A 19,421-nucleotide genomic window follows, 5' to 3' on the forward strand; every position below is an offset into this window, starting at 1 on the left:
GTTATCGCTTTAGGATTCAGTTTGTATATGTTCACGGGTCTGTAATGTTGGTTTTCTATTTTCTTATTGTAAAGATCTGATAATGTTTTACCAAGTATTTTTAAAATCGTAGTTTTTCCACTTCCCGCTGAACCAACAGTCATGATACCATGTCGGACAATCATTGTCTGTAATAAGTGTATAACTTTTACATATATGCATTCTTTAATTTGATAGCCTTCACTTTCCATCACGTCTTTAGCAGTCGATAGGAATATTTCATAATCTTGTTCTGGTAAAAAAACTCCGGGAAATAGATCGTTTAATATATCCTAAAGTTATTATATTTTGTACATTATGTTTCAATGGCAATTTAAAATTGTATTCCATACCTTGAATAATATGGCATCATCTTTTAGAAATTTCGGTAAATTACTATCTCTCAATGCTTTAATTACGACTAAATTGTCTTCAATGAGAGGATTTTCTTGTTTCAACAAGCCCACCATTACTAAAACACTTTTTATAGCTCTACAATAATACAAAATATTTGTTAGATTAAAATATAATACTTGAAATAAATCAAATACTGATTACCTCATTCCAAAATCATAGTGGTTTTGAATGGAAAGCTGTTCACTGCACAATTGATACATTTTTACTATTTTATGAGACAACATTTTTGACAACTTGAACCCTTCGGAATACAATAGAACCTCGGCAATTAAACTATAGTCTGGTATCATCATTGCCACAGATCTAAACAATGTTTGTAGATTATCGGGTAGTTGGCTTCTCCCAGAATATTCTGGATTTATCGTTATAAATGCTGCACATGTCCTGATAAGTCTAATCTCTCGACCTTCAAATGTGAACTTATTGGCATTAGTCAATTTTGCATTCGTGATAGTGATTAGCTGTTGCGCGATGACCGATAGTACTTCAATCCCTACCCGGTCGAATTCGTCGAAACAACACCAAGATCCCGATTGAGCTAAGCCAGAAAAGAATCTACCCATCGTCTACAATAAAAGAAGAGATTCATGAATATTAATTTTTTCACATGAATGTAGTCGTTGTACATCCGACGTGACTCTGCACCTTATAATTCAATCCATCAGAACAGTTGAATACGACACATTGTGTAGCTAACGCTTTCGCGAGATCCTTGACCGTTTCAGTTTTTCCTGTGGCTGAGGGTCCAGATAATGCACTTCCTAAACATAACTGAAGCGCAATCATCAAGCATAGGTAGCATCGGTCAGTTAACGGCGTTATCACTAATCGAGGAGATGAACCTAGGTATTCGAAAGCATACAACCAACGAGCATTGGCCGAGTACGCGACACAGCCGTCTATCGTATCGCAATAGTAACGAAGTTGTTTCAACCATTCGAAGTGCTCCTCGCTATTAATTTTGCGGACGACCATAGAAGATATAATATCCCTTGCGTGAACATCGACAGTGATCAATGCTCGTACTCCGGAACATTGGAGTTTGGTCAAACGTCCTTGTCGAACCATTATTGATAAATCATTCAGGTCCTAAAACGACAAGCCTTCAACATTAGTGATAAAATTTTAATCATAACGCAGATTTTAATGTGATTTGTGGTAGAAATACTTAATTTAAAACAATTTCGTTCAAATTCGATCAACGATTCTTGTATGTTGGACTTGAGTTTAAGGATTTTGTGTACGTCGCGACACCATGTCATTTGAGATACTAATATCACTAGCTGAAAAAACGAATAGTTTCATATTTCAGTACCATAAATCATTCAAATTTTAACCTGGTCAGCGTGTAGTAACACCCATTTTTCTCTAGGAATTTCGTCATAATCTTCAATGGCTATGGTCATGAGCGATCGTAGTGTATTTATCATTTCCTTTTCTACCCTAGATAGCCAAAATTCAATGTTCCCGGTGGCTTTAATTGGTGACACGAATTTTACGATCTCTCTTTCTGGAGATATCATAGCGATAACGTCTGTAGGTGTATTATACTTTCCATCTATTACCGATTGTAGTGGTTTTCCTTCTTCATCGTCGTTTTTAAATCGAATTCGCCAAATAGCATCAAAACATTTGTTCATGTACGGTTGTACAGCTCTAGGATTTCGAGCTTGAGCAATTAATTCTAAAAGCTCATCGTTCGCTAAGAAATTGAACCGCGGGAAGACGACTCTTTTTGATTCTAAATATGCTTCTAAATATAACATTATTTGTTCTAATTGTTGGTTGTTTTTTATAAGAGTTTTCAATAGGTCGGTTTCAGTGCATGTGCTTATTGCTAAAGAATTTTTTACAACCTTTTGCATCATGCTCTTCCATGAATTGTTTACTTGATTAAACAATTTAGCTTCATTCGGAAGTTGTCGTTGTATGTCCGGTGCAGCGAATATCAATTCCAAATGAATCCAATTATTCTGACACAACATCCATTCCGTCTAAACACATTATGTTAAAAAAATTGAATCGGTCTTTAAGTTAAATATAATTAAATATTCTATAAAATGTATTTATTATATTACTTACTAGAATGTCATTCATAATGGCCATAGAATTTATCCATTCTTCAACTTTTGATTTAATCATCGCTATGTGTTTTGATGAAATGAGAGTATTTAAGTTTATATTTGCTTCTTCTAATGTTAATTGAACTTCCTCCAATGATCCGAGTATAAAAAGATCATCAGTATTTTTGTAGGGAAGTATAATCAAATTTACAGCTTTCCAAGAATCTTCAACTTTCTTCAATATCGCCTCTAAAGTAGCTTCAGAACTTGCTTGCATTGAAACATCTATTATTTCAGAACCATATTTGAAAGCACCTAATTTTTCGAGCATAATAAGAGTAAGATATTGATTTGTCGGAAATTTCGTCCCAAGGATCTGCTCGATTTTAATCCAATGATGGTCCTTCAGATTTGGATTTCTTAACATTGTTATGATCGACATTTTTTGTTTGAATGACTGTACTTTTTGGTCAATAAGATCAACAAGCTTGCATGCAGGAATACTTTTTTTAAATTGCATTACGTAATTTAAATTTACTGCTAAGAATGTGTTCATTTGTTCTACTTCTAAATTATGAAAATTATCTTCTTCCCAAATAGACATTTTTTTTTCCCATTCGTCCAAACTATCCCACAGCAAGATTCTGAGTCCTACAGCTTCACTTGCATCGCTTAGAATATCAAACTTGGTCATTTCTACTAGAAAGAAACCTTGGTAAGACTTATACAAATTCGATTCTTCTTGGCGTTCTACTAATCGGTTATTGAGCTTCGATAATGACAATTTTACTTCTTCTTTATTACTGTTAATATCAGTTAACCATGATTCCTGAAAATCAATATAACTAATGATACTAAATACTTAATAAAGGTTTATATATTATAAATGTAAGACATGGGTAAAATACTGAAATGCTTATGAAAAATAATATTTTAAATAAAAAATTTAAAATTCCAAATATTATATCATTTGTTTTTGGGAATATTTGAAATTATAACCTAGTTTAAATATATTATATTTGTGTAATAATTTATAACCGTAATAATTTATGATTTACAACAAAAGTATACATATTAAAATAAAAAATTTAATTTTAATTCTTAATTTTAAATTTAAAAGTATTTTAAAGGCTTTCAAAAGTATTCAGTATATCAGTATTAAATAATTTTGGGAAAAAAAATTATTAAACAAATTATTACGAATGCTTGTATTCGGAATACTACTTCCTAGGCTGTATATTATATACATCATATACAGTTTATCTTATACATCATTACATTGGCCTCAGAATTTATTTGTTCCACATCTTGAATCATGTCCGTTATATGAATTTCAATTTTTTTGACGAATTCTCCGATTAGTTTGTCTTGTTCATTGTTAATGTCTTCAAAAGTTGTGTGTAAAGTAGTTAGCGCGTCTGCAAATTTCTGTAAATAAATATTAAATACAAATTGCATAAATTATTATTATTAAGCTATCAACTACAGAGTAATAATACTGCTATTAACATCATAATTGTCGATATCCTCATCAGGAACGAGTACTTCAAATTTTTCAGCCAAGTCATAAAGTTCTCTAATATAATTTTGATTTTTATCTATCTCGTCCAACTGAAATATTAAATCACAGGAATACTATTAATTTCCTTGTAACGTTAGTGTATAAGTAATATTATTATATTGTTTAAATGCTAACCCTCATGGAAAAATGTTCCAGGAACTTTTTATAATCTACGTATTGTGCAGCAGTAGATGGTGAAGTGTGGAGGTACTTGAGCGAATCATTTATCTCGTTTGACAGTTCATTCACCAACCGTTTTCCCGCTCTAAATGAAAGTATATTTTATTTTATAAGATAGTTTTTTTACATACTGTTTAAGTATGATTTCGCACATACTTTACAAGCGTTTTTTCCACTAGCTCTAATAAATATTCGCAGGTCGGTTTAGCAACATTTTTTAAAATATGTAATTTTAAATGAAACATTCCCAACATTTTTACGGTCTTTATTTTGTCTACGTCGGTTATTTGTCGTCTGTATTTCTCTAACATTATTCGAAAATTAAATATGCCTAAGAAAATAAAAGGATATTATGTATCTATTTACATTTTGACGTTAGCCAAATGGTAGATTTCGTGTAGCTACATCAATAAGTGACTAAATACTTGCTGGTTTCATTTTCGATACTTCCTCGATCGATATCTTCGTTGTCTCTGTAAATAATGTGTACATATTCCAGACGTTTTAAGTACTTGTGTACCGCTTTAAAATTCGTAGTGAAATAATTGAATATTTTTTCTGTGGTGTTCTGATACGCACCGTCAATTTCGAACACAAACTGCAATGATGGTCCGTTGCCGCAGACACGATCATTCTGATTACCGCAAATTGACGGGCTGAAATGATTATTTTCAATCTTCAGATTGTATAGAACAGATACATTAAGTATTAGTAACGGCGTTATGCTTAGTTAGTATATAATGTTAGTAATTGCAGTAAAGAAAATAACTAACAAAATAGTGATTTATGTAATACCACTAGGCACTAATTTAAAGTAACTAATGAGTTAGGTATACACTAATGTTTTAACAAATACATATGTTAAATATTATAAATAATTAATTATATAATACTATACATTTTATGTACTAAAAAAAAATGTTTATGAACATTCAAAATTAGTAAAATATGCTCTAAGAATCTTAAAATGACCTAAAAATAAGCTTAATTAATTATTAATTAATTAAATTGTTATTTCGAAAACACGCAATAAGATATAAATACATTTCAGTCATTACGGTTGATTTGTTTTATGTATAATTTAGACTTTGGAGTACCAGTACCTGTTACAGTTATGTTCTCATTTTAGAAAGAAAACAGTTTAAAATTATTAAGTTGACTACTATTAGAGTAGTATTGTGCAAACAGACTCTCCCTGCTGTCGGTTCAAAACGAAAAAAAAAAGTTGACTATATTATTTTTTATTCGGTATCCGTTAATATGGTCAAGCACTATTGATAGGTATCTAAAAATTAAAGCAAAATTACTATTGAAAAAAACGTTCATGAAAAAAATTAGATTAAGTATCTTAAAAAAAAAAATGTATAAATAAATAAATTGTTAAAATAAGAAAAAAATTAAATTTATATATTATGCAGTATATTGAATAGGGCATAGGAACTTAATGACCTAAGATTAAAGGTATTATAATATAATATGACGTAATTGTGAAAAACATATTATATTTTTTTTTTTTATAGAACTGTATTTACAAAGAATCAAAAATATACGCGAATGCATTTATATTGGTCACGGTTTATAATATTATTTGTATTGCCTACTTATCGGTTAATAAATATTTTGTGGTTATTTTATTAATAGTTAACCATAAAGTTTTTATGAGTACCAACGACAGTAACTTAGAAATATATAAAACCAGGCGTATTGCGCATGGTTATAAAATTACAATCTTGATTTAAAATTGGATCATCTTATAGTCTATATCTACAGGGCTTATTTCTTTAGCATATATTACGCAGCAATATATCGTGTTACAATGTATTTAAGCCCGTACAGCAATTGAATCGGTTGAAAATGAATGGACCTAATAATTAAAATCCTAAAAAATGAATTATCTAAAATCAGTGTCAGAATTGTTTTTAAAAAAAGTTACAGCTTTGTTGGTTTTGAACTTTTTTGGAAATCCATACTTAATTTCGTAGTTACATAGAAAGTATAACTTACAGGGTGTAAAAATACCTACTGTTAAGTTCTGATATATAATTAATCTTTAAAAGCAGTTAACCCAATATACTCCGGCCCACGAGAGTCCATACGTAAACCGCGCATTCATATAGTAATACGTGACGTCTGTTCTCTCCCACCATGATGCCATTCCCACTATTCGGAAACGTGCCGATGCGCAGTGACGGACGCGTTCTGACATATGGACTCTCGTGGGCCGGAGTATACACTGTGTGATGGTGAAATGGTGAATTCATATTATTCAAGTACCTATTTAAAACTCACATTACGAAATCGTTGAATTCGATGTCGTCCAGAAGCGGAGGAAAGTGTGTGATAATGATCCATTTCCAGTTTTCTATTAATAACGATACGTAATTGATGAAATCGCTTTGCGCGTTATCGAACTCGATACCGTTTTTCGTTAAAAACGCTTCCAATACGAACAACGGTGACTGTACATCGAAAGTATGTAATAATATAATATTGTATATGTTGTGTATATTATATCGAAATCGACGATTATAATATTATCAATTGTAATATTACGATCGTTTCTACCGTATGTATAATAATTATTATTCTCACCTTTGGTTCATCTGAAGACTTGTCACTTTCCAGCATGGTATCGACGTCGTCGGCGTGCCCGTTCATTTGACGTAGCTCGACGGGAACGTACTTGTAGTGCCTGCGCACGTCCGCCTCAAATCGAACGATCTGATTCCTGGCAATCTTGTGCAGATGCGACTGCAACTGGAAATCGACGAACGCGATGAACCGGCAAATCCTCTGGCAACATTTAAGTTTGGACCTTTGTTTTACGAACGGCATCGTGTAGCCGGTGGTCCCTCTACTATCGCCATCTGCACCGTGGGACTTTGCTATACGCGAGACCTTTGTGACTCGAAATTCCGAGTCGTCCGTAGTGAACCCGCACTCGGCCAGGGCACTGGAACACGCGCCCAGCACTAAGTCTTTGACCGTCAAACGTAGGTTCTGCAATTGTCCGACGGCCGCCTCGGTGCTACTCTCCTGTACGAAACACGTAAGGTATATCGCGGTAAGATAAAATAATGATATGGTTCAAATCCTTAACCATCTTGGCCAAGGAGACGTTATATAATATGTACACCTTTAGAAATAAAAATTACATTCTGAGTAGGCATACAGTATATAAAAATTAAAGTAAAACCCGTTTCTAAGGTAGTAAAAAATATTATATAATTAGGATAATTTCTGAGGATTTATTACGCTCATAATATTATAGGTAAAATATTTCAAAATAAAACAAATTCACACTGACATGCAAATAAATAGTAGATATGCCGAGTAGTAACTATATCCTAAATATCAGGTTTCTAGGGTGAAATTGGATCAAGTTAGTACTGAATGAGGCTCTCTTAAAGTTAAAAGTTATAAAATAATTGAGAAACACTAACAAAGTCTTACCTGCAGGTTCAATAAAAACGATCTTGGTTTTTAGATGTATTCTAAGAGGAACAAATATTTATATTATTTAGATACTAAATTATTTTTTAAAAGCCTATATTTTTTCTATCTTTTAGATATCTATAACTTATAAGCGATTGCAGTTTTAGACTTTTTTAGTTTTTTAAATGTACGTTAATAAAATGTATTTTTCTTAGTCAAAACGCTTGAAAAACTGGTACAATATTTCTAATAAAATTTCTTTTATAAAGAATATGTACCTATTTAATTGATATTCAAAAACATATTTTACGTGTGGCTTAAGTAAACTTTAATTTTTCTAACCCTCTCCTTCACGTAAATTTCAATTTGTTCGGTATTTCATGCAAGTAAAATGTATTCTTTATATATTTGTTATAGAATTAAGTTTTCTAAATAAAATATAATATTTATGTTTAGGCACAACGGTGAACAGACAGCTGGAAAATTTCGAAGTTTTTTGGATTTTAGCGTCAAACTCATTAACAATTATTGGTAATCTATTTATAACTATCTAGTTATTATATAGGTGGCTTATATACATTTTATTTTAATTTAGTTGAATGTAATTGGTAGGTACACATTCACATTTTACAAAGTACCTACTAACTTTAAAAAACTTTTTTTTGTAAAAACAACAATGATTAAATGTAAAATAATTTTCATGTAGGTAAAATTAAAACTTACTAAACAGCACAGCAACTTTTCCTTTGTATTTACTTTTTATCCTGTTGCGATACTTTATTATAGTTGTTACATAAGTACATTTATACAATACAGTTATACATTATATAAAAAGTAGGAATAACAAGTTTAAAAATTAAAATTGTTTCGTATAGGTAATTAAAAAGTTAAACAATTGATAATTAATTGTAAGTACCCATTTATTATAATTGTTTTGTGTTTTTAGTTTGGGACAGCATAAACAGCAGGCTGTTCCATTTGCATTATGGCATTGCAAAGTTATTACTGTATTCATGTCTAAAAGCTTCGGACAAAATGTATGTGGAATAATAGTTAGTTTCAAATATGCCTACCTACTGATAAGTGATAAAATTAAAATTTTAATTTAAAAGTAAAAATTATAATAAATACATTATTTCGTTACGCTAAGAATCTAAAATTTCTAGAAATTTCTAATTTCTTACTAAAAATTAGTACTAGTGGAATTTACATTAATAAAAAGGTAGGTACGTATAGATATTATTTTGTTCATTGTACAGAGTGCTCGGTGTACCTATATTATAGGATGATAATTTAAATAGTAATAATAATATAATTTAATACTTATTAACGTTTAGTTTGCTGACAAGTACTAAAAAGTTGTAAGTATAGCTTGGTTAATAGTTGTTCTGAACAGACGAACTGTATCATATAATAAAAGATATTTTGAGTTGCCAATAAAGTATCTATAGTTGGGTAAGGCCGAATTGCACTTGTTTTTGTCAAATTGCACTTCAGACAAGAAAACGGTAATGTTCGAATTCCACTGGTTTCTATCATCACATAAAACTTATTTATTGACCTATCAGGTGATAGTCAGAAAAATAATACTTATTTATATTTTTAATATCTAATATTTATTGTTTTGACTTTAATAACTGTAGTATAGATGTACAGCGCTACGAAATTAAAAAATAATAGTATAAAAATTTGTATATATTTTCGGTCGTGTATTTCAAATAAATAAATAACATTAATAATGGCTGATACGTATACCAACTGAGGTATAAGCTCGTATCTGGTATACGGAAATTAGGTAGGTCCCACACAGAATTTGGGAAATGATAATATTTTGTGAATATTTTGGAGTGCTTGAATAATGAATATTTGAATAATAATATTGTAAAATATTTTATTCTCATAAAATAATAAAATTTGCACAAAAATGTTGACTTAATATTTTTATAATGTTTTCATTAAAATGTTTTTAAAAAAAATATGATTAAAATGTTTTGTTAATGTTTTTTACAAAATATTTTTCAAAAGTGAACTTCTTGGCCAAAAAATATAAATAAAATATTTCCTTATTATTTACGCAAATTTTTCAAATATTTTGACAACTATATTGTTTTCCTGGAAATATTTATACCATAGTTGGGAAATATTAAAATGGTGTGTGGGGTACGTCCTGTAATAATATAATTGTAATGTTAAATCGATTGACACATATACTTGCAATTTTTCAAATAAAATGAGTATTAATTTATAAGCTCTAAGAAAAGATCAGTCGGGTACAATATTCAAATATTTTCGTTTTTTTGAGTGACATTTGAAAATCCGTCAAAGATTAGAGCAATCTGAGCACCCGACCAAATTAAAATATGATTAAGATGGTAAGTCTTAATACTTATAAATGTAAAGTGAAATTTTATATTTTATTTTACATTTTTATACCTCATTAAAATAACGTAGGCATAAAGTGCGTGATTTTTTTCTTTACAATATATATTATGTATTATCGTCTACATATGTCCTATAAAATGATTCTTATTAGTGTATCTGTAAACGTGCGAAAACTACTTAAAAACTTAACTATTTTTCACAAATATATATATATGCGAAAATCAGGGACTGGAACCTTTTTAATTTATCGGTATCAGTTCGATACTGGTTCTCCAAAAATAAAATAGCTGTTCCAGTTCGGTTCAGGTTTTTTGATAAAAATAATAAAGGTATCGGTTCCAAATAATTTTTGTATCAGTTTCAAATAATTTAGGTACCGAAAAGTATAATAATTTTAAATACCTAGCAGGAATGCGGGTTCAATTAATAGTATAAGAAATATTATAAAACTCATAATATGATCATTCCTAGTTCATACATAGTTATACAAAACAGTAATACCATTAAATCATGATGAATAAAATAATTTTATTTTTGAACCTGAGAAAATCTATTTAATTTAAAAATTCCGGTTCAGTTTTGGTACTTTATATATTAAAATAAAGGTTTCGGTTCTGAATATTTTAAAGATTCCTGTTTCAGAACCAGTGCTTTTATATGTTCAGTTCCTGTCCCTGAGCCATAAATTCCCACTGACTTTTAAGTAATTTTACACAAAGCGGTCGTAGCTTTGTTAACAACCGCGACGGTTATCCTTGCGCGCATTAACACCAACCTGTTGTTCTTTAAATCCTTGAAGTGTGTTTTCTTCGGTAACCGAACCGTTGTACAAGCTTATTGTCGCCGTCTGGTAAATCAGGGCAGATACCTTTAACGACGCGTCCCGTAGTGGAGCGGACAACATGAATAACGATAGCGGGGCTTGTAGCTCTTCCCGCGCCCAACTGTACTTGTTCTGCGAAATGTACTTGTACCAGAAGTGCAGACACTTCCATTGTAAATAGTTTTTAAACAGCGGTATCTGCGTACAAAATTATATACACAGTTGTATTGCGAGTTCAAAGATAAACAACGTTTTTTAGGTTCATATAAATCGCACAAGTCCTAAAATAATATACAGTCTATATACAGGCTGTTAGTCATTAACAGTATATTTTCATCATATGCCACCCGTACCTCGTCGCCAATATAAGTACGAGTCAAATTCTTATTAGATTTAGATTCAATATCTGAAAAAAAGCTTCAAGAGAGCTGTCAATCGCATTGTAATTAATTATTTTAAAAACTCCAAAATACCTACCTTTTTTTTTTTTTTTTTTGAAACTGCACTGCCAAGCGAGAAGGGCTTTAGTCAAAGAAATAATAAACGTTATTCAATAGGCTCTTTCAAATTGTTATTTAATTATCTTCCCTCGCTCCACCCATATGCTTAAATCAACTACATCTTTGCAACCAAGTCTATTCTCAATTGAAGTTAAAAAATCCCAACCTAGTTTTTCAAAATTGTATTTATATTAATTATATAATTGTTAATATTTAAAGTTGATAGATGCTAATCCTATATAAAATATTATTATTTACAGTTTTAAATATCAATTTTGTAGGTAAATTTTTAATTGAAAATTCGTTCAAAATCCGAATTAAAAAACATTGTAAAATAGTTCACCATACCTCATTGTTGTTAGATAAGTTATTATTATTATTATTAAAATTTGAATGCATTTCGTATTAAGCCTTTACTGTAGGTTATAAGTTATAACTTTTAGCCAATACGTTTAACTGTACCTACTTATATACGTAGTCAATATAAAAACCTTTACTTACTTTTACGACTTTCTTATATGATCTATATTCCTCTTCAAATTGCGCAAATGTCGTGAATGTCACTTCGTTTTGAATATGAGACAACATACCTTCGTTACTTAGCGTAAAGAAACAACGTTCGTTGATGTTTTGAAACGGAACAATTTTGAAATTATACGGTGAAAAATATTTAGATTTTTTGCTGACCGCGTAAACTAGATAAATAAATTTGTATTCCACTGCCGTCTTTAACTCTTCAATGGTCTTGTCTAGGTTCAATATTTCTGGTGGTTCTTCTTTAACTGACGTTTTTCCGACGGTGGTGCAATCTTCTGACTCGCCCGTTTCGACGGCTAAACATTAAGCTTGACTCGTTAATATCTCGATTGTACGAGTTGTATACTTTTATTACATAATAAATAATCGATTATTATATTATAAGGTGCTAGGTACTTACGATTCATATCGTCTAATTCGACTTCTTTATTAACTACTCTGTTTGGTGCATGTTCTTCTCTCGTTTTTGTGTATTGCCCTGAGTAAGACTATAATAGACCACAATACCACACGTCAAAATTATAACGACGAGGATTATCGTGTATAATTCAACTCATTTTTTTTAGAACAGAATAAAAGGAAGGAAAACATTATCAAAACTTACTAAACGTCTGGGTTCCTCTTTTTCGTTTGGAATCGATCGCAAACACTTAGCGTTTGTCCGTTTTGTTGTGACAATGTTTACCTTAGAATTTTCCGAATCACTAACAAACGAAAAAGTTAAAATTTAATATAACAGTCGTGTGATAGACGTACAATACAGTAGTATTTAAACAACGATATATTATCATACTTGCTGTATATTTTTGGATTTTTTTCCGACGAATTCCTTCGAGCTGCCATTACCTATAAACGACTACACGTATCTAAGGCGAAACCAAATGATGATGGCCTACTAAACAAGACAAACATTGAAGCATACCGATAGGTTGAATGCACCCACGTTAATTCTCTATTTAGTTGGTATCGATTCAAAGGTCGTCGCTAAGGATACGTTTCTTAATAAGCATTCCAGAACTGTAGTAAAACTATATAGAATTGTCTAGAAATAGTTAACTACTTTTTACTTGAAAAAAAATAAGGCTACAAAAATGAACAAATATAAATTATTATAAATATAATCATACTTTAAATCAAAATTGTATTTTTATCCAAGACTCGACTTTTCTATAATCAAACAATTATTATACCTTCACATAAAAATATCTAATTGAATGATATCAAAAGTAATCCTAAAAGTAATTTTTTTAATTAACTATTTTGACAGCCAGGTGAAATATTGTCTAATTACAAAGAAGCTAACCGTATAAGGTTTTTTGAATAATTATTAAATTACAAATCGATAAAGCTAAGTGGCTAAGTAGGTAGGTATATAAATTTTAATTTGTTTATTAAAACATTAGTAGGTATTATTGATATTTATTATTTAAAATAATAAACTAAAATATTATCACACCAATGCATTGAAAATTATTATATATTTTAATCAAATTATTGTAATTGCAATTCACGAATATTTGTTTTTAGATTATGAGTGGAACGATGAATGTATTGATTTTACAATGATGTGTGTTTTTTATTTTTTTATTTTTGTGTGTGTACGTCTAGTAGTTGAAATAATGCTTCGATTTATATAGATACTTCAGTATCTTGTTCAGTGGGAAAGTGAATCTCGTTGGTACTTTTGGGAAATTTAAAATTTCTAATGATTTTCAAAAGCACCCGAAAAACAAAATAAAAATTAAGGAAAAACGGGAATTTTTACGATTTTTTAGTTTATATTGTAACTCTAAAAAAAATTAACGTATATGCATGAAATTTACACTGGTTGTTTATATTCGCATTTTCTATGAACGATAAAATTTTCAAAAAATTTTGATTTATTTTGAACTGTTTAGGAATATTTTCAGTTTCCAATTTTATTAGTCTTTTTTTCTATGAATATCAATAAAACTTTATTTGTTGAGTAAAAAGATAGAAAATTTAATAGAAGGCTCCAACTATATTGTTACAATGACATTTGAAAAATATTAAAAATCCTTAGTCACAGTTTTTTTTATAAGCATTTATAGTTCAAATCTTGACGAAATTCGGAAAAATCACAAAAATTAACAAATTATTTTGAGTTGAGAATTCATAAAATTTTTTTATTGAATCTAAGATTTGAAAATGTAATACAAGGTTATTCATAAGTTTGTCAACTTTTATAAAAAAAAAAATTTATTTACAAGCAAATCAAATTAAATTTTTATGATCGTTTGAAATTCATATTTTTACAACATTTGATATTCACTCGATTTCTCATGTAACGATTTTCTTATTTTGTTGTAATTAAAAAACGAATGACTATAGATACTTGAAAATTTCACTGAATGTTTATATTAGTATTTTCTATATACGATGAAATTTTGAAAATAATTTGACACTTTTTGAGCTGTTTACGGACATGGTCAGTTTTCAATTTTTTTAGTTTTTTTTTTTATAAATATCAATAAAGTTTTATCTGTTCGGGCAAAAAGTGTAAACATTTAATAAAAGGCTCCTGATATATTGTTACAATAGCAGTTGAAAAATATTAAAAATACATTAGCACAATTTTTTTTTATAAGCATTTAAAGATGGAATTTTTACAAAATTTATCAAATTTAAAATTTAATTATTATTTCGTAGTTAAAAATTTATAAAATGTTTAACTTTTATATCTAAGGATTGAAAATTTAAAACAAGATTCCACGTAAGTAATTAATTCTGTTACCAAAAAATCTAAAAAATACATTTACACAGTTTATTTTTGTAGTCATTTTAAGTACAAATTTGGACGAAATTACATATTAAAAAACCTGGAATAACTATTTTAGTTATTTTGTTGTGATTGTAATGATTGTATAAAATTATTTGTGGGTACTTGAAACTTCTAAAGTATACTATTATATATCTATGATAGTACCACGGTTTGTTGTTGATGTATAACGCGTTACCTGGTTGATATATTGTGATATGATTAATTTGGAATTTATTATTAATACCTATTATATGTCAATTTTTTTTAATACTATAGGTAAGTATACCTATAATAGCCAATAGGTATGTCTAATACCCAGACTGACAAACCGTCTCCACTCAGAATCGTTTTTCTTATACAGTGATATTATATCATTGTGTTCAAATTTAATACTATCCATTATACAGTGACCCACTTGTAATCTACTGTACAGCAGAGCGAAATACACTTTCCCACCTTTTTTACTTTGGTGTTCATAGTAAATTTTGAACATTAGAAGTTATATGTTGTAGAGTTAGAAAAATTAAAACTTAAATATTAAGTATTATAATATTATTATGTTTATCACACAATTTAAATAAAGGGTTCTGTACTTCTGTTGTAGAGTAGGTTTCGAATGAATACCTCTATATTAATAGTTGGTCACTCTAACTGAAATTATGTTAAGCTAATAAATTAAAGCTAATTGAACTTCTAATTTATTATCTTGTTAATTTCTAGCCTTGGACGACAGTAATGGTGGGCGTATTAAATTTAAATTTAAATAATAAATAAAATGCCTAGGTATAACTATCTCAGAATGTCTAAATATTTAAAGAATTCATTGAGTATAAAAATGATAATTTAAGGGATAGTGAAATGTTTTAAGTCTCTACGATTAATACTTTTTGAGTTACAACCTAGGACTGAAACCGAAATTAAAAGAACTGATTCTGAACCGAAACATTTATTTTAATAAATTAAGTACCAGAACCGAACCAGAATTTTATAATTAAATAGGTTCTATTTGGTTCAAAAATAAAATAATTTTATATTACATAATTTAATGGTATTACTGTTTTGTGTATAATCTATGTACTATGATCATATGAGTTTTCTTATATTTCTTATACTATTAATGAAACCCGCATTCCGTATAGGTATTTAAAATTATTATACTTTTTGGGACCTAAATTAACTGGAACCGGTACCAAAATTATTTGGAACCGCGATACCTTTATTTTTATTTTTTTTTTATCAAAAAACCAGAACCAATCGAGAACTGGAACAGCGTTTTATTTTTGGAGAACCAGTATCAGAATCGATACCAATAAATTCAAAAGGTTCCAGTCCCTGGACTTACAAAAAAACAAAAACTAAAGGTTTGCCTGCTCCATAAAGCAGGCTATTAGGCATGTAACTAGAGGCTGCATCAGGAGGTTTACGTAGCCCCTTGCAGATTTTTTCCCCATTTTTACAAACTATTAGGACTGCGTTTACCTATATGATAATGGTTTGTTAATATTATGATATCATTAAAAAACAAATAATATTTTAATACTAATAATATTTATTTTATATTCGATATTTTTAATATTAATGGTATATTTGCGTAGATAAATAACTATTGGTTTATACTCAGATAACATAATAACAGTTATGATATATATAAAATGTAGAAATATTTGTTTTCCCATGTAGGTATATATATATATAGTAAATATTTATATTATATAAAAAAAATGTAATAATATATAATTCTGTATACAAATGTGTAAAAGCCAATAGCCCTAGCTAGTATAGAAATATTTACTCATGTTCATTAACTTAACTCAAAGATTCTAATAGTATTTAATATTTATGGATCGGTTATTATCTCATAAATTCCAATAAGGACAACAGTGTCAGTGTCAGTGCTGTGGCCGTTTAAAGCTTTGGTCGGCGGCGGTGTTGTCGCACAAACGGCGGCCGCGTCAGACGACACCACTTCCGGTACCGTCTGCATGCCGGAGCTCTTTATTCTTTGGCCGATTTTCGATTGCGTACACGCTGAATTCGTCCGAATCCTGCTTTAGTTGAACTAAGGCCGTCACAGCTGCCTGGGCCTCGGCCAGCTGGGCGGTGAGGTTGTTCACTAGTGCCTGGGCGTCGCGGACGACTTCGCGCTGCTCAGCCAGCTGGCGGGTCGCCGTATCGGCCGCCGCCACGGACTGACGGTACTCGCAGTTGGCCGCGTTCATCCGGTTGGCCACTTCGAACAGCACGGCTGTCGATCGTTCTCGGTCGTCCGTGGCCGCGACCAGCTGGCCGTCCAGTGACCGCACGTTCAGCGCCAGTTGATCATCGAGGTTTTGGCTGGCGATCGCTTCGTATGTTAAACAATCGATGAGCTGTCGTTGCCGCTCAGCAGAACACTCACTTTCCACGCACGGCACCATCACGTGCGGTTGTTTCGGCAACGAATCTTTTTTCACGTTGCAGCTGCTGTTGAACATACACAGCACACATGGATAAGCGACACGGGCACGGATTAATAAGGCGCATAATATACGTATAATCTGTGTAGGCAACGGAATAGTCGTCGACCGTGGATTTTGGGAAACCGTCTGCGATTTTTTTTATAATAATAAGTAAATATAAATATCAAGATTTTTCACTGCCTATATTCTAATTAATAATATTTCTATAATATAGTTAACAATTAATTAATTAATTATACATAGCCTACCTACTAATTTATTCTAAGAGTATTGACTATTGAACAGTATCTAGGTATATGTGTAAATCAAATTATATGTGTAATACATTACGCGCGGAGTGTTTCCTTATCGATATTTCCTTTGAAAGTTATGAAATTTAGACTTTCACAATTTCTGTTTCTATACAAAGTATAATAATTGTACGATTTGTAGCCCGGATTCCATTTTTAGAAATCCGGCGCCACTTCTATGTAGGCGCCACCGCTACGTCATATTATTATCTAGATTCAATGGATATTAGCTGACCAAAAATTACCGAACTCCCCTTCAGAATACATAACATACATACAGAAATATAACAAAATAATAGCGAAAGAAAACAATAGTTTCTTGAAAATGTATTTAAACATTAGAAATACCAACAGTGTAATCTGCACGATGATCAATAAAACTATATCGAAATGGGTATTTTTTTGAACACCACAATTAATTTTAATAGAGATTTATTAAAATTAAATCCACTCCAGAGTACCTATAATATGGCTATAATGCTGTATAATATTGAAACAATTATATTCAATAGATTAAAATCTTTACGTAGTATTGTTGTAGGTAGCTTATTAACAATGACGTTGTTTTTATTTTTATAAATTATAGATACCTAATAAGTAATAATAATACAGTGCAGAGAAAATAAAATTTAAAATTTAAGAACCAACAGAAATACATTTAATTATACGATAAACTTTTTGTACCCAATATATTAATACATGAATTAAATCATCCCGTTATAAATTATAATCGACTAGTTGAATAATTGTTATTATAATTTTGAGATAGGTATAGATATAGTATAATATAATATAGTAGTGACATTGTGACAACTGAAAAGTAACAATTTATAAAAAATTTATAAATTGTTACTTGTCTGTAATTATAGTAATTATAGTAATTATTACTATTACAAATACACTAAAAAAAATAATAAGTATTTGTATATGGTTATAATGGGTGGCCTTGGCGTGGCGCAGTAGCAGAAATCAATCAAACGACGTAATTGAGAGTAAGCAACAGTCTCTAGTTATCGGATGGGTGTCCACCCGGTGTTCGTAGTACGCAAAATCCTTGCCACACATACATGTGTTTCTAAAATACCATACCAACAATCCCAATCATATTGTACCAACCCTACCAACCTTATAGGCTAATGACCTCAGTCAGCCTAAAACCTAAAAAAAAAAAAAAATAGCTAGGATCATCATTGTGTAATACAAAATACGTATCGATTTAACCTACCTTACCTAACCTATCTTTTAATTTATGAGCTTATTTAGAATACAAATGTCTAATAAATATAAGTAGGTACCCCTATATATTATATATATTTCATTTTTAGGGTTCCGTACCTCAAAAGAAAAAAACGGAACCCTTATAGGATCACTTTGTTGTCCGTCCGTCCGTCCGTCTGTCAAGACCGTTTTTCTCAGGAACTACTGGCCCTGGAAGCTGTAGAAAAATCAACCTTCTAAGCCAACGCAATCAAAAGATACAGCCATTTAGGCCGCAAATTTCCGCAAATTTCCGCAAATTTCCGCAAATTTTCGAAACTCGCACGGGAATCAAAACCTACAGGGTACTTCCCGTGAACTTAGAATCTTGAAATTTCGTACGAAGTCACGTCTTATAGTACAGATATAGGAAAAATTACGAAAACCGTAAATTTTTAGTTTCATCATATAAAAATAAAATATTTTTGAAAATTTTGAAAATTTCAAAGTTACTACTCCTTATCTCATGAACGCGTTGAGGTATTAAATTAAAATTCATATTAAATACTTAAGTCTATAAGGAGACCAGGGCAAAGCGCATAGGTTAACTTTATGTGTCAAAATATGGTGTCTAAACTATTATTTTAAGAACTATTTTTTAATATAATCATAAATTGACTTCTCAAATTCATTATTTAACCATTCAAACATTTTAATAAGCACTCAATTAATAAAAAAATGAAAAATTTTTAAAAATGGAATTTTATTCACTTTGCC

The 19,421-nt window shown here is 30.1% G+C and overlaps 4 protein-coding genes across 4 annotated transcripts; all 4 read right to left on the reverse strand.

Annotated features, from left to right (window-relative positions):
• Positions 1-201: 201 nt before the first annotated feature.
• Positions 202-1,049, reverse strand: LOC115033920 (dynein heavy chain 6, axonemal-like). The gene is made up of 2 exons (XM_029488796.1): positions 577-1,049; positions 202-510 (listed from the first exon to the last, which is right to left on the reverse strand). The coding sequence occupies exons 1-2, from the start codon at positions 996-998 to the stop codon at positions 342-344; spliced, it is 591 nt and encodes a 196-aa protein (XP_029344656.1). The 5' UTR covers positions 999-1,049; the 3' UTR covers positions 202-341.
• LOC115033148 (dynein heavy chain 6, axonemal-like) lies at positions 1,039-4,493 on the reverse strand. The gene is made up of 7 exons (XM_029485231.1): positions 4,396-4,493; positions 4,195-4,324; positions 4,008-4,109; positions 3,777-3,926; positions 2,518-3,327; positions 1,773-2,429; positions 1,039-1,524 (listed from the first exon to the last, which is right to left on the reverse strand). Exons 1-7 carry the CDS (start codon positions 4,491-4,493, stop codon positions 1,039-1,041), a joined length of 2,433 nt encoding a protein of 810 aa, XP_029341091.1.
• LOC115033149 (dynein heavy chain 6, axonemal-like) lies at positions 4,195-11,967 on the reverse strand. Its single transcript, XM_029485232.1, has 6 exons — positions 11,881-11,967; positions 10,832-11,077; positions 6,832-7,275; positions 6,529-6,698; positions 4,396-4,895; positions 4,195-4,324 (listed from the first exon to the last, which is right to left on the reverse strand). The coding sequence occupies exons 1-5, from the start codon at positions 11,965-11,967 to the stop codon at positions 4,646-4,648; spliced, it is 1,197 nt and encodes a 398-aa protein (XP_029341092.1). The 3' UTR covers positions 4,195-4,324; positions 4,396-4,645.
• Positions 11,761-12,803, reverse strand: LOC115033322. The gene is made up of 3 exons (XM_029485660.1): positions 12,710-12,803; positions 12,521-12,620; positions 11,761-12,404 (listed from the first exon to the last, which is right to left on the reverse strand). Exons 1-3 carry the CDS (start codon positions 12,757-12,759, stop codon positions 12,234-12,236), a joined length of 321 nt encoding a protein of 106 aa, XP_029341520.1. The 5' UTR covers positions 12,760-12,803; the 3' UTR covers positions 11,761-12,233.
• Between the last annotated feature and the right edge of the window lie 6,618 nt (positions 12,804-19,421).

This window comes from Acyrthosiphon pisum, chromosome X (genome assembly GCF_005508785.2).
Source record: "Acyrthosiphon pisum isolate AL4f chromosome X, pea_aphid_22Mar2018_4r6ur, whole genome shotgun sequence".
Taxonomy (NCBI): Eukaryota; Metazoa; Arthropoda; class Insecta; order Hemiptera; family Aphididae; genus Acyrthosiphon; species Acyrthosiphon pisum.

What these genes read in the sequence shown, in the direction of transcription:
- LOC115033322 (XM_029485660.1), bottom strand. Translation starts at nt 12,759, where the DNA reads ATGGCAGCTCGAAGGAATTCGTCGGAAAAAAATCCAAAAATATACAGC. An exon ending in AATCCAAAAATATACAGCAA is followed by an intron (nt 12,621 to 12,709) that starts GTATGATAATAT and finishes TTCGTTTGTTAG; the next exon opens with TGATTCGGAAAATTCTAAGG. An exon ending in AAGAGGAACCCAGACGTTTA is followed by an intron (nt 12,405 to 12,520) that starts GTAAGTTTTGAT and finishes GGTCTATTATAG; the next exon opens with TCTTACTCAGGGCAATACAC.
- LOC115033149 (XM_029485232.1), bottom strand. Translation starts at nt 11,967, where the DNA reads ATGTTGTCTCATATTCAAAACGAAGTGACATTCACGACATTTGCGCAA. An exon ending in CATATAAGAAAGTCGTAAAA is followed by an intron (nt 11,078 to 11,880) that starts GTAAGTAAAGGT and finishes TTTTGTACGCAG; the next exon opens with ATACCGCTGTTTAAAAACTA. An exon ending in AGTCTTCAGATGAACCAAAG is followed by an intron (nt 6,699 to 6,831) that starts GTGAGAATAATA and finishes TTCGATGTACAG; the next exon opens with TCACCGTTGTTCGTATTGGA.
- LOC115033920 (XM_029488796.1), bottom strand. Translation starts at nt 998, where the DNA reads ATGGGTAGATTCTTTTCTGGCTTAGCTCAATCGGGATCTTGGTGTTGT. An exon ending in CACTATGATTTTGGAATGAG is followed by an intron (nt 511 to 576) that starts GTAATCAGTATT and finishes GTATTATTGTAG; the next exon opens with AGCTATAAAAAGTGTTTTAG.
- LOC115033148 (XM_029485231.1), bottom strand. Translation starts at nt 4,493, where the DNA reads ATGTTGGGAATGTTTCATTTAAAATTACATATTTTAAAAAATGTTGCT. An exon ending in AAATAAATTCTGAGGCCAAT is followed by an intron (nt 3,328 to 3,776) that starts GTAATGATGTAT and finishes ATTGATTTTCAG; the next exon opens with GAATCATGGTTAACTGATAT. An exon ending in CCATTATGAATGACATTCTA is followed by an intron (nt 2,430 to 2,517) that starts GTAAGTAATATA and finishes TAATGTGTTTAG; the next exon opens with ACGGAATGGATGTTGTGTCA.